Source organism: Phyllosticta capitalensis, assembly GCF_038381095.1.
Source record: "Phyllosticta capitalensis strain CBS 128856 chromosome Unknown BKA78scaffold_11, whole genome shotgun sequence".
Lineage (NCBI taxonomy): Eukaryota > Fungi > Ascomycota > Dothideomycetes > Botryosphaeriales > Phyllostictaceae > Phyllosticta > Phyllosticta capitalensis.
This window is the reverse complement of record NW_027117449.1, coordinates 1135056-1148742: the sequence shown is the minus strand read 5'-3', so window position 1 is coordinate 1148742 and position 13687 is coordinate 1135056. Positions and strand designations below refer to the sequence as shown.

The window sequence follows — 13687 nt, the reverse complement described above, 5'->3', positions numbered from 1 at the left end:
CCGACTGGCTAAGCATTTGGGAGGCGTCCAACTTTTGTCTAAAGATTACCTGCTCCAGATGTCTGGAGAAAAAGTATTTACATGGGCTGATTGACATGACTGAGTGACGCATTTATTTTCGCTTTTTGGATCAAATCAAAGTACATCCCCAAAGCCAGCAACATCTATCCTCTTAGCCCGAGCTTGCATAATAGCCTCGAGATCTAGTTTCTCCTGCATTTTCTTTCCCCATGTGAACAACCTTTCTCTACCGTGCTCGAAGCGATCCAGACTTCTTATCTCGTTCCGAAACAACGTTCCTGGCTGGAATGCTGGCGCTTTCCTGGCCGTAAAGACAATGGACCGGATCATGTCGTATGTTGCTTGGTCAAATCGAATTCCTCCCTCTTTCATTTCAGTCAAGATCTCATCAATTGATTCAAAGTCGGCAAACGTGAGCCATGTGATAGCGATGAGCTCGTTGTACAGCTCGGTGCTGACCCCCAAGGCAAACGACTCACGGCCAAGGCTCTTGACCGCTGGCAGCACCGACATGGCGAGGGTGGAAGTTGGAAAATCGACGCGCAGTTGGCGCATAAAGTGAAGAAGAAACGTTGGGTAGTTTGGACCAATGATTTCCAGTTCGGAGAAGTCCATGTTTTTGTCACCGCTCGTCGACTTTGGCTGGTCCATCGCACTCTCCAGCATGCCAGGCTCGTCCAAATCCAACCGGCGTATGATGGAAAAGACTTCGCGTTCCAGGATATTCCAGAGTTCGATATCGCTCTTGGCCTTGAGGAACTTTGCCACCAACCTGTCGTGCTGCGATTGTTGTTTGTGTCTCAAGACAGTATACCTGTTGGTCACTTTGTACTCCTTCCTTCTTGTCGCCGTCAAATCCCCCATTGGCGATTTCAATCCTGTTGCTAGATCCGGTTCCTTTCCAGACCGGCCCGTTGCCTCGGCCAGGATTTCATCCAATGTATTTTTATCCGAGAACTCGAAAGGATCCTGAGGGTTCTCTTTTGCTCTTGAGGTATACTTTTCGAAGAGCTTTTTGAATGCTTCTCGTTCGGTAGCTGTAACGGACGTGTCGGTTCTTTCGTGCAGGGCGATTGGGCGGTCCTTTTCGTCCTCAAAGGGGATTTCAAAATCGAAATCGTCCTTCGGGGAAGCCGATGCCTGTCTCTCCCCATCCTCTTCCCGGACCACCCTCCCCAATTCATTGACGACCCTAAGGTGTCGCTTTTGGACGTGCCATCTTGGAGGCTGTATCGAAGTATGGTGCCCGAGAATGGTGCGCGTGCGGTAGAGGAAAGGGCAAAGCGACGAATGGAGCGGGACGAGAGCTCTTCGCGCCGCAAAGACGGGTGCCGCCATGGTCAGTCGTGTTTTGTGCTCGAAGCTGTTGCCGAACGAGGATAAAATGGTCCGGAAGATTTCCGCCGCCCAGACCCTGTCGAGCCTAATTCCGAAGTAAAGCCGCCAACGCGTGAAGACGCGTCGTTGTCGCGACGGATGACGCATCATCTTACACCATCATCGCATCAACCGCGGGTCGCCTCCAAATCATCCTACATCTTCTCTCTGTATTTTGTTTTCACAACCCGGTCAGATATGGCGCGCGGGGCCAAGTCGACGCTCAATGAGTACGAGCTGAAGCGACAGGAGCAAATCGCAAAGAATCAAGAACTTCTTCGCAGCCTGGCCCTCGACGCGCAGCAAGCAGGACTTGCACCGTCAGCACCCAAACCGCGCAGTTCGACACCTGCGAAGCGCAAGGCACCCGTGAAGAAAGAGAAGGAAGAAATACTCCCAAGGTACGCACCAAGGTCACATCCAGCGACGCCCGTTAATTCTTTGCAGGAGAACATCTTCCAGGCTCCGTGGCATTGTAGCTGACAGCGAGGTTGCAAAGAGGAAGGCCGAAGAAGAAAACCAAGCGTTACAGGAAGCTGAGAGGGCAAAGCGTCAGCGTGTCAGCGACGACTTGAATCTCGGCGATGTCGTCGTTGCAGGCCAACACTGGGATCAAAACGGAAACTTCTTAAAAGGCGTCGGTCCCGCAAAGCCGTACGAGCGGACGTTTAATGCGGAAAATGTCAAGGACACGACGGACAAGGAGCTGCGCGCATTGCGCGAGAAGATGAGCGGCTTACAACTCTGGGAAGGCTTTGAACCGAACCGTGAGTTCAGGCGACTGTTCTAGCCAGAAGACAATGGAACTAACTTCCTCTTAGAGATCAAAATTACTCCAGAACGGATATATGCAATGGAGTTCCACCCGACTGCTGACAAAGCTCTGATATTTGCTGGAGACAAGATGGGCAATCTTGGACTCTTCGATGGCTCTCAGAGCGCTCCAGAAGTAAAGGCAGAGGATGACGAAGATGATGAGGAAGCCGAACCAGCCATTTCTACCTTTAAGATCCACACTCGGACCATATCAGCCATGCAGTTCAGCCTCACGGAGTCGAATGCCCTTTTCTCATCGTCGTACGACTCTACTATTCGCCGGCTGGATCTCAACAAAGGAATGGCTGTCGAGGTCTATGCACCGCAAGACAAGTCTGAAGATGCGCCGTTGTCTGGACTTGACGTCAACACCCCGAATATGGTTTACTTTTCGACTCTTGATGGGGCCTTTGGAATGCATGACATTAGAGCGCCGCCTAAGAACACTGGTGGTACTGAGATATTCCGGCTTTCAGACAAAAAGATCGGAGGATTCAGTATGCATCCTATCCACGCCCACTTCTTCGCAACCGCCTCCCTGGATCGGACAATGAAACTTTGGGACCTGCGCAAAATATCGGGCAAAGGTGACAATCGGACGCCGGCTCTCCTGGGTGAACACGAAAGCAGGCTGTCTGTGTCACACGCCGCCTTCAATTCAGCGGGCCAAGTAGCTACGTCTTCTTATGATGACACGATCAAAGTATACGATTTCAGCGACTGCGCCTCGTGGAAGGCTGGCTCGAAGCTCACAGAAGAGGGGATGCAACCTAAGTCCATTATTCCCCACAACAACCAAACCGGCCGATGGGTGACGATGTAAGTTGAGACATTCGATATCCCCAAGCTCCTGTTGTTATTGACGCAATACCAGATTACGAGCACAATGGCAGATGAACCCGCAAGATGGCGTCCAACGCTTATGCATCGGGAACATGAATCGATTCGTGGATATTTACACTAGCAAGGGCGAGCAGCTGGCGCAGCTCGGAGGCGATGGCATCACGGCCGTGCCAGCAGTGGCACGATTCCATCCAACAATGGACTGGATTGCCGCCGGGACTGCCAGCGGCAAGCTCTGCTTTTGGCAATAAGAAATTCAACTTCGAGGAAGTTGAATGGGCTTGAACTCGATTGGCGTTGGGCCAGTGGGCTAAAGTTGCTTTGGTAACATTAAATGGCTAAGTTGTGTGACTTTTTTCCAATTTCAAGTCTTTGTCCGAATGGTTCATTGCTGATGACGTCTGTATTCCGCATCTTGGTCGGTCTCCAGCCTCGGTTGATGAAGTTCAGCTCGCCAACGCTCACCGTCGGCTATTGCTTGAAGGACCAGCGGTCCACCTCGTATACCCGTGGGCTGGTACCATCGTGATCATTCTCCAACGTGCGACAGGTCCGCGATTCTGCGAGGTTCGCTGTCCCTTGTGCGTCCGGAGTCGCGAAAGAATGATACTGGCGCAAGATGGTTTTGTAGAAGCTGACTAGCGACTCGGCTTTGGCTGCACATCATCATTTGCGGCGAGATCGGCTGCTAACCTTAAAGGACCCTAAGCTTTGCTGATTCCCATACCTGGTAATTTCAAAGCCTGAGCCCTGACTCGGGCATGCACGAAATCAGAACGGCGAACCGGTGGTTTCTGCCCTGTCCTGTACTCCTCGTCTCTTGATGTTGGAGCCGCCGATGCTTGCTTTGACAAGCAAAGACTCCGGTTTTAGGTCGATGCACAGCATGCAGCGCGGAGGGACAAAAATACCACAGTCCGAGGTATCGTTTGCTGATTCGTCCGACTGAAAGCTTTTCAAGGCACTGCGTCCTGCCATCAACCGTCGCACCCCTAATCCGTATTTCAGTCTGCCCAACAAGGCAGCTGTGTTTCCATGTCCTTCTCCAGTATACCGGTAATGGTAACCCATCGGAGGAAAATCCGGTCCTGTCCACCTCCAGTCAGGGAACGTCTCGGCCGGATTGTGGAGGATAGAGGCTCGCGATCATGCAAACAGCACCGCCTCTGATGTTCACCCAGCCCTGCAGGTCATGGATTGCTATATTTGACCTACCCAGCCACACTCTACGGCGAAAACCAGCGGCCTTTACGTCCGTCGGACTACGGCAAGGCGAGCCCGTCGCCTTTTGACGACCGAAGCTCGGCTCCATGACATCATGGGTTTACCAGCTGCGGAGGGTCCGGCCAGGAACGCCACAGTACGACCCCAACCTCTCATCGTCCAGCCGCTGTGCCGTACGACATGACAAAAGCTTCGACCGGCTGTGTTTCGTCTGTGAGAGTTGGGTGAAAAAGAAAACATGACGGGGAGGCAAGACAGGGGGTTCGACCGGGGTTCTTGGCGACCGGCCGATTAAGCTTGTTTGCAAGGTACCCGGGACCCACACCTTAAGTGAAGGTGTTTCGACGACCCTTGCATGCGCCTTATGCCAGCCACAAGGGAACGCTGCCATATCACCCTCCACCACTGGTCGCCGCTGATTTCATCCCAAAGAAAATCGTATCACGACTCTTTGTCCTCGCCTAGCCAACCTTCACATGGCAAGTTGGGTCGTATCCCCCTATCACAAGAGTCGGTGGGATCGACCAGCAAATACGAGGGGCGTGTTGTCAAGAGCCGGAGCCCGGCAGAGGTCTTTCTTCGAGTCTTCCAATGACGTCGATCCCGCGGCACACAGGAGAGTTCTTTGGAGCGGCTGCGCCGGCCGGACTCCCAGAAAGAGGCAAGCGGTTTCCTCGGTCAAAGGTGGCAGTGGCGTCAGGCCTGCAGACAGCGTATCACATCGAGGCACGAAATACGAGATGGCCGTTGGGCTGGTTCGGCTAAGCGACGTGCAGTGGCCGTGTACAGAAGGGAGACCGCATACGAGACCGAGCGTAGAGCACCATAGAAGGGCAATGCAACCTTTGACAGCCAAAAGAAAGAGAGATATATAAGGATGGCTGCAATGGAGCGTTCCAAGGCCATCACAACCAACAAACAATTCGCCCTTTTCTACCCAAGGCAGCCCACCAAACAACCACCACACCTCCCCAACATCAATCCAAAACACATACCACCGCAAACATGAAGGCCACCACCATCGCTGCTACTCTTCTCGCCGCCGCCCCCTCGGCCCTGGCCGCTAGCTTCTACGGCCTCTCGGCCCGCTCCGCTTCTCCCATCCACCTGCAGTCCATCAACGCCGCCGAGTCTGCCTTCTGGATCGGCAAGCCCACCTCGTCCTACTGCCCCGAGTCCGTTGTTGAGAACTGCCCGGCTGGCAACGAGACCATCTTCGCTGGCGGCGACAACACCCTCTTCCTCGACGTCGAGGTTCCCGGCGGTCAGCAGGGTAAGTCTTGAACCAACCTCCAAATCTCCAGCATCAACAACGATACAGCATCGCTAACACATCATGTCTGCAGTCTACGTCAAGCCCGATGGCTCGCTGACCTACACCGTCGCCCACAGCGCCTACATGCCCGAGGGCTCCAAGTCGACCGGCTTCCACCTCAACAACGGCACCAGCAGCAGCGGTCTTGGTTCCCTGACCTACGGCCTCGGCTGGGTCGCCTGCCCCACCGGCAACAGCACCACTGGCTTCCCCTACCAGATCTACGCTGCTTTCGTCAACAAGACCGGCTGCCTCGGCTTCGACTTCCTGACCAGCAACGTCCTCACCGACAAGGTCGGTGCCTGGCAGTACGCCTAAGCGGGGACGCTTAATGCTTGACTGGGGAAGCTTGGGGTTGATCTGAGAAAAAGGTGGAGGAGCTGGAATTATCCGCTTTTGTGGATTTTGGGGTTTTTGTAATTTTTTTTCTTTCTCCCAGACTCTTGTTTCGGAAGCGTTCACGACTATATATCACGGGACAACACGTCCGATGATGTTACGGCTCGCATGTCTACCTATAGCTGGTAGCCACTATTCGACCATGTAAATATATGCATATCATCTACCTCACAAACATGTATTTAACCTCTTTCCTCTTTCGCTCCTGTCCATATTGTGTCTCCGCACCTTCCTCTCCACAGGGCCTTCCCCACAAATTACTACCATCTTTGCTGCTCAAAGTGGCAGGAGTACTGCGATGCTCACTGCCATTTTGAAGTTGCTGACGAGGCAGCGCCCTCCATACCTTCCTCTTGATTCTCTTCCTCTCCACCAAAATTTCTGCTCAATCCAGCTGAAGTGCCCTGTAATAGTACTCTCGACTGCAGACTCCTTGGTGCAAAAGCTCTGATCCCAGCTTCAATTTGTTCAGCAGTGAGCTGGAGGTGGAAGCAATGGCGATTATTCTCTCTCATAGCCAAAATTCCGCTCAATTAAATGGCCTTTGCAAGCTAGTCCCTCCAAGCGGATATGTCGTTCAGTCGCTCAGTCTGTCCTTCAGATGCGGAGGCACTAGCTGCATTGAGATACATGGCTACTTGCTAACCTACTTTACTTTACTTGACATGCGACACTTCCAGAATCTGGGTAATCGACACAGGCGCGGTGCGAATGTTACAACCTGAAAGAGGTGGGACCATCTGCTTGTTTGCGCTCCGCCGACTGTCTGGCCTTGTTCCTCCTCATGAATTGTAGCCTTTCTGGCAGATATCCTTTGTGTTAATCTCACTTACATAGGTGTCTAGTACGCCTATTCATTCAGTCGAGTCTGATTTCCACTTCATTTTCCATCACATCCGCAGTTGTCCATGCATTCACGCAACAGCCTGGTTGGTCTTGACGTAGCAACAAGCTCGGGCTAGTGGAGTGCGCAAACGGATGAAGTTGCGACACATGGCAAGAAGAAGGTGGAAGTGACGATGAAGCAAATTTGAGAGACCACAGTGTGTTACATTGTTGCAAAAAAGAAACCCCGTTTCCAAGACGGTGCCAGAAATTTTGAACGGTTCCTACAGAGTTTTGCCATTTTGCGAGTTCTTCACAGAAACTGATTCTTACCCAAACCTACCGCCAAACCACCATCGGAATGTAAGCCGTCAAAGCTTCAAAACTTCCATCTTCCCTCGGCTGAGGTACAGAAGCCAAAGTGTCATATGGCTAGCTGTGTCGTGCGAGAGTGCCACTGGTTTGAGTCTAGTCAGCACCGCTGTGTATTCCCTTGCGCGTGTAAGATCATTTGTATTTTACAACCAACAGATAGCCCGCGTCGCGTCACACTTTTCTTTTTCGCTCTTTCCTCCTCTTGGCCCCTTTCTCTCAATCCGTCTGATTTTTTCTCTTGCTCTTGTCAGCCGTCCAAGCGTAGTAAGGTGCTCGACTGGTCGGTCCATACAGACGCACATCTTGTCGACCCGGTAATTTTAAACACCAGCTCTGTGCCGGGCGACTTCTGCACCAGAGTTGGCATTCCTTTCGTCTCCTACTGTGCTTCTGCTGCTTCTTCCTATTTGATGATCGCCCATACATATAAATATCACGGAATGAAAGACCCTTTCTCCCTTGTCATCACCGATCTCGTTGTACCCCACTCCGTCCACCTTCCACAACAACAGCTTCCCTTTTCCGGGTACCAGAACGAGGCAAGCGGTCGGTCGCTCTTGCCGCGTAGAGCTTCAACCTTGAACAGCAAGAGACGGGCAAAAAGGACGAGAGCCACGGAACAGCGGAAGAAAGCGAAAACACAAGGGCAGGCACGATGGAGAGGAGGAAGTAGTCGTCGCAACCCTGCTCCTTTCACCCCGTCACGATGGGGGCCGGCTGTCCGCGTCGCCATTCTCACCTCTGTCCCGCGCAGGTTTGGCCCGTCCGATGTCCAACCTACCGTGGCCAAGGCAGCAGACGAAGAGGCATGGCGAACTTTCTCTGCCTTGATGCACCACCATGAGACGCTCGCCACGCCGATGCCATGGCGGTCAGGGAGATGACGCGGAGCAGGGAAGAAGCAGGGCAACTGCAGTGTTGTTGCAATGTCTTTGTTTGTTGGCGGCGCGCAGCATCGACCCGAGAGGCACAGGTCTTGTCTCTGGTTCCAAAGCACAATACATACACGGACGGAGCAGCAGTACGCACTTGCTAGCTTCGCAGGATGAACGCAACAGCCAGAGGTTGACGAGGAAACTGTCGACTCTGGGACAGACCTCTGCACTTGGACATACGTCGACTTGGAACCAAGCCCTCATTTGCAATTTTGTACTACCCACGTACTCTTTATAGGTCTGATGTAAACGCATTGATTGGGATTTGATTTGATCCGACCAATGCCGCGGAGAACGGACAGCCAAATGCTCTCGGACGCACTCAACCAACAAATACAAAATCAATCGATCCGTCAAGCAGCAGGGACACATAGTACAAGACGAGACAAGACTAGATGATTTGGTGCATCGAGGCGGATTAAAAGAGCTCGAATCTATCTTTACACTGTGTTTGGTGATTCTTCCCATAGCGACCGTCAGAGGTTGAAAAGGTTGGGAAGAAAAGGGGCAGAAGGAGGACGAAGGTGGAGAAATTTGTGACAGGCTGAGGATGCGGAGCGGATGATGGCGGTGGGGATGATGGATGGATGGGTATATCGCTTGCTGCGCCCCCCACAAACATTTGAAAAACACACACTACACCGCGTGAGAAGCGCAGAAAACGAATGTACTAGAGTAGAAGGGTTGGTCGCTTCCAATTATAATAAACAACGAAGAGAAGAAATAGGCCCAAAAAGTCCTTCCCGCGTGAACGCCATGCCGAGGAGGTCGATCCGGCAATTGCTCTAGGAGGAACGGAAGAAAAATGTGGAGTGGAGTGCTCCCTGTCTAGCTCTTGGCGGACTTGATCTTGATGAATGAAGAGCTGCGAGGTTGAGGCGCTCGGCGATCGATTATTAGGGTGATGTAAAGTGGCGTATGCTGAGTAGTTGGTTGGGGTGATGGACTCCCCAATCGATCGTGAGGATGGCGAAATTGTTGCTAGTGCAGTGATTACAGTTACGCTAATGCAAGGTATGAACTCCGTCCATGCAATGTGTGGTCATTAGAGGCGTGAGTGGCTCAACCCAGCGGAGAGCGGACGACTCAAGCCAAGAGAAATCGTAAACGGGTTTCCGAGGACAGTCCGGACTAACAGTGGTCGAAGAGGTGTTGTGACGACCTTCCAGAAGCCGTCATTACCGGTGTTCGCGTTCATGATCCGAGGCCGACGCGAGCGTCTCGCCTTCCCACATGGAGTGGTACCCTTCAGAATCGACTGGGCTGCGGGGGCCGTTCGACGGGCTTCGCGCACCAGACGAAAAGGAAGACGATGAGCCAATGGTCCACTCGTCGCTGTCGGAGGCGGGGTGAAACTCTTCGTAAAAGCTAGTCATCACGTGGCCTTGGCCCTCTTGAGGGTCGCCGAGTTCAGTAAAGTCGTAGTCCCATCTCGTCATCTTGTCGGGTTGCATCCGAGGCAAGAATTTTTGTTTGGCGATGAAGAAGATTGTGCCCGCAACTGTACCAGCGTGTTAGCGCGTAAAAACTTGATTTTTCATGTGGGTCCAACTTACGCAGACTGCCGGCAACGAGATCTACCGCATAGTGGTGTGAGAGATACATGGTCGACCACCACAACCACATGACGTAAACGCAAAAGACGGGCCACATCTTGGGGAAGACGTAGCTCAAAAAGAGCGCGTGGATAGTCGCCCAGCCAGAGTGCAGCGATGGAAACGCACCGAAGACCATGGGCGACGCCGTAAAAGCAGACGTGTAGAGGTCGAGTCCAAGTAGCTTGTCAATGGCGCCCAGACCTGCTGGATCGCCAGGCATGCCGTAGTTTGCGGGGGCGAGGCCATAAATGTTCTCGTACCAGGGGGGCGAGCACGGAAAGCAGAGCTGAACCAAGACACCGATTGTGTTCATGTATCCAAAGGATCTCGCGTATGTGGGGAGGGCTCCCGGAGGTCCGAAAATGAACATCACTGCGGAGCAGACGAATGGAGAGCCAAAATGGGTGATTCCATAGGGGATCCAGGCCAAGACGTCAAGGACCACGTGCTTGTGTGCCGAGAGGATATTGCTTAGGTTTGCGCCATACATGATGTTCTCGAGGGCGGGCAGGACGCGTACCCAAATGGGCGGGCGGTACTCGCCGGATATGAATCTGTGGCACGAGCGGGTTAGCATTGTGATGCGCGGCGGCGGAATGCGGGTCGGTTCAGACGTACTTGCACGAGTAGAACAAGACCAACCAAGTAATGGCAGGGAGGAATGGCAGGAAGAATTGTCTTGTTGCCGGTATGACCATGGAGCCCATGAGCAGCGCCGCCACAAACGTCTTGAAAATGGGCCCGGGCTCCTCGATGACGGACAGGGCAAAGATGCCAACAATGGCCAAGAAAATGTACTGCGCGTCATAGTAGGACCACTGGTGGTTGCGCAAAGAGCGCAGCGTGTCGCTGGGCGAGGTCGACGTCTCGAGCGAAGCGACGGTCGAAGTGGGCGACTGGCGGCTACGGATCTTGGACTTTGTTGCGCGCCATTTCCGGCGCACTTTGTGAGGAACAAGGACGGGCAGCGAGGGCCGCCATGCCGGCAGCGTGGCCTTGCGCGGCAGGTAGTCTTGGTAAGAGGGCAGACGAGTATGCATCTTGTGCGTCGGTCGTCGCGGAGGGGAGGAAGGCGGAGGAGCGTCGGGCGCCTGGAGCGCGGCGAGAGACCGGGACAATGGGCGGTGCTATTGAGCAGTAGTCGAGAGCATGGGAGGGCGACTGGAGGAGGAGGGGGGAGGAGTGGTGATGAGGTCGAAGACTGGTGGCCTCGGGGGTGGTAAGAAGGAGAGAACAGAGAAAAGTAGCGTGGTGTAGCGGACGGGAGTGATGTTATTATGGGAGCGAGAGAGAGAGCCGGCGGCAGGCAGAGACGGAGGAGATGAGGGCTGAGTACCACGGAATAAAAGTGCTTGGCGCACCATCTGCATGGGGCTAGCGCGCCTTTGTCCCGATCCGCCCGAGTAGCCCGTCACATCGACCACCACGCGACTAAACCGTTGCACAAATAAATCAACTTTTTCAGAGTCTCGCCGTCTTGTGTAGCGCCTCTTTGCGCGCCTCTTCCACCTTCGTCCTGCTTAAGCTTCGCGGCTTGAGGGTGAATGACTGACGCTTACATGTGCCCATGCTAGGGCTGCGCCATATGAGGTCAGCGCTACTACTAGCCGCCAGTCCCGGATCTCCACTATCCTCGCCTTTCGGTTCGACTACTCTGACAGCAGGCAAGGCACCTGTCAACCATACACAGCCAGCTTTCACACTTCAGCCTCTTTTTGCTCCTGTGCTGTTGCACCGTGGTTGGATGTCACTGCAGCTGGACGCACGCGAAACGGTCCAGTGCAAAGAGGCTGGAATGGCGCTGCTGCCGTGAGACGTTGCGGCGGTCCCAAACAAGACTTTTTTGCTGCTGTCATCAGTCATGATGGAGCTGCCCTGCACCTCACCTGCAGCCCGGACCGGACCCCAAGGCACTACTGCGAGCCCCGACGGCTCCCGCTGCTTCCGGGGGGCCGAATGGCACGGAACCAAAAACTCTGACCAGTGGACCCCGAAGACTTTTCTTTCTTTCGGTGTGCCGCTTCTCCTCTTTCTTTGCCAACACATGCACGGTTCCTCGGCCCACTCTGATCAAGATCTCACAGTCGATGGTGATGAACGTTGGCAGAATCGAACTTCAGTCCGAGCCAAGGAACCCTGCCGCGGCCTCTGTTTCACGCTGCGCGCCCGTTGCATCATGTAGCTGCAGCCCCAACCTCCAAAACTGCTCCAGGTCCTGAGCATGCGATCAAGGCCACTCAGCCTCAGTGTCAAAACCTAGAGTCGTCGCCAATGCCGTTCACGCATTCGTCTCTTGACTCGTTGACCACAACGGTAACCCGCGGCAGCGGCCGGGCGAACAAATCCTCAAACCAGCAGACCCTTACAGTGCAGGCCACCTGCATGCACCTTATATTCTACTTTCCCAGGGCGGCAGCTTACCATGCTCCTTTGGGAAGCCCGGCCCCCACCACACCACCAGTTAAACCGTTGTTCTTGTATCGTGAAAACAGGCAGTCAGCATCAGCACTTTGGAGGTCGGCTTTTGGAGCTCGGAGCTTCTTCGCAAATCACTCCTCCCGTCTGACCCCTTCCCGTGCTCCTAGCGAAAAAGCCCAAGCGACAAACGACAAACGAAAAATCCGCATTGCTGCACGTACATGCCAATCCGCATGCATCGTCTCCCGGCCTCAATTTCAACGACGAGCCGTTACCCGTTGTTTCTTTATTGCCAATGCCTGCCCCCGACGACAAGCCGTCTTTGTCGCTATTCAAGCCGTCCCCTGCAAACCAGAGCTGCCTACCCTCGCCCCAACCAACAGCGACGCCACCACCGTACGCCGCGCTCCGCTTCGCTTCGGCTGCGCATCCGAGAATCGCGCGGCGGCGGATGCTTGGGAGCTTTCTGGTGGACTGACCGGACGGCGGCTGGGCGTTGCGAGCGGGGGGCCAAGCCGGGCTCTTGATTGGCGCGCTGATCGGAGCTCCGGGAGACGGCGGGCGCGTGCGTTTGGGGGATGGCCAGGAGCGATGGCCAGGAGCGCTGGCCTTGGTGTTGGCGATCAGGGTTCGTCCGTCGCCCGTGGTCCGTAGACACGGTGGCTGCTTGATGCACCTCCAAAAGTGTGGTCGCCGACTTGGTGGAGGTGCAGGTACGTGTCTCTTGTACCTTGCGCTACTCCTCAGACTACGTCCTGCCAGTGCTGCAGTAGGACGTCGTCCTCTGCTGTGCTCCATGTAAGTACATATGTCTGTCTCATTTCCTGACCTCCTTTCAACGTCTTCAAAACACCCGTCCTGCTTTTTCTTGTTCCAACACGAATACGCCACGGACGGAAGTAAAAAATACCATGTAAGAGCAGGCACAATGCCTTCACGCTCTGCGCCGCTTCGCTTCCAAACAAAACAAACACGTCCCACTGACCACCCTGTCTCATCTCCTCCAAATGTCTCATATTTCCAAATGATCTGATCATCTGCCGTCTCCAACAAAATTATAGTGTCCACTCAAGAACCACCCTTTTCCCGATCACCTCGCATTCCCCCGGTCGTCTGAACAAAAAAATGAATCGAAGAACAACAACAACAACAGAAAGGGGGAATCCCAGGGGAAGTTGAAAATGTGGAACAAGAATCAGGCAGCATATGAAAAAGGAAATCCTGACATCTTCACCCCTTCCAACTGCCCACTATCACGTCTGACTGGCATGCATGTGTGCTCACTTCCTACTTCACATATCGAACGTATCCATCTATTATCCATTTACCCACAGACTAGGCTACGTACTTGATAGCATACCGGGAATCATCCCACATGTCCAAGAGCACATTGCGCCTACCAACCACTGACCCCATCCATCTAATCGAGGCTTCCGCTTGTCCAAGCCCGGAGTCCCTTCGATGCTTCACCCTAACCCCCCATGTGTCATCTGCCCAAAATCCCATGTCAAAATGAAAGAGAAAATGACAAAGGCACAACA

General features: G+C 53.8%; 6 protein-coding genes across 6 annotated transcripts; 4 read left to right on the top strand and 2 right to left on the bottom strand.

Moving 5' to 3' along the window:
- Positions 1-58: 58 nt before the first annotated feature.
- Positions 59-1390, bottom strand: BKA78DRAFT_43526 (uncharacterized protein). The gene has a single exon (XM_066893179.1). The coding sequence runs from the start codon at positions 1357-1359 to the stop codon at positions 136-138; it is 1224 nt and encodes a 407-aa protein (XP_066739878.1). The 5' UTR covers positions 1360-1390; the 3' UTR covers positions 59-135.
- A 206-nt stretch (positions 1391-1596) lies between these two features.
- Positions 1597-3308, top strand: BKA78DRAFT_258165 (WD repeat-containing protein; the record flags this gene model as incomplete). The annotated part of the gene is made up of 4 exons (XM_066885257.1): positions 1597-1799; positions 1846-2165; positions 2220-3033; positions 3089-3308. The coding sequence occupies 4 exons, from the start codon at positions 1597-1599 to the stop codon at positions 3306-3308; spliced, it is 1557 nt and encodes a 518-aa protein (XP_066739877.1).
- Positions 3309-5286: 1978 nt separating this feature from the next.
- BKA78DRAFT_356644 (uncharacterized protein) lies at positions 5287-5914 on the top strand (the record flags this gene model as incomplete). The annotated part of the gene is made up of 2 exons (XM_066892093.1): positions 5287-5554; positions 5628-5914. 2 exons carry the CDS (start codon positions 5287-5289, stop codon positions 5912-5914), a joined length of 555 nt encoding a protein of 184 aa, XP_066739876.1.
- Positions 5915-6984: 1070 nt separating this feature from the next.
- Positions 6985-8385, top strand: BKA78DRAFT_43352 (uncharacterized protein). The gene has a single exon (XM_066893177.1). It carries the CDS (start codon positions 7249-7251, stop codon positions 8077-8079), a length of 831 nt encoding a protein of 276 aa, XP_066739875.1. The 5' UTR covers positions 6985-7248; the 3' UTR covers positions 8080-8385.
- A 728-nt stretch (positions 8386-9113) lies between these two features.
- BKA78DRAFT_43419 (uncharacterized protein) lies at positions 9114-11031 on the bottom strand. The gene is made up of 3 exons (XM_066893178.1): positions 10347-11031; positions 9687-10282; positions 9114-9631 (listed from the first exon to the last, which is right to left on the bottom strand). Exons 1-3 carry the CDS (start codon positions 10766-10768, stop codon positions 9309-9311), a joined length of 1341 nt encoding a protein of 446 aa, XP_066739874.1. The 5' UTR covers positions 10769-11031; the 3' UTR covers positions 9114-9308.
- An 823-nt stretch (positions 11032-11854) lies between these two features.
- Positions 11855-13272, top strand: BKA78DRAFT_43316 (uncharacterized protein). The gene is made up of 2 exons (XM_066893176.1): positions 11855-12944; positions 13208-13272. Exon 1 carries the CDS (start codon positions 12000-12002, stop codon positions 12798-12800), a length of 801 nt encoding a protein of 266 aa, XP_066739873.1. The 5' UTR covers positions 11855-11999; the 3' UTR covers positions 12801-12944; positions 13208-13272.
- Positions 13273-13687: the final 415 nt, after the last annotated feature.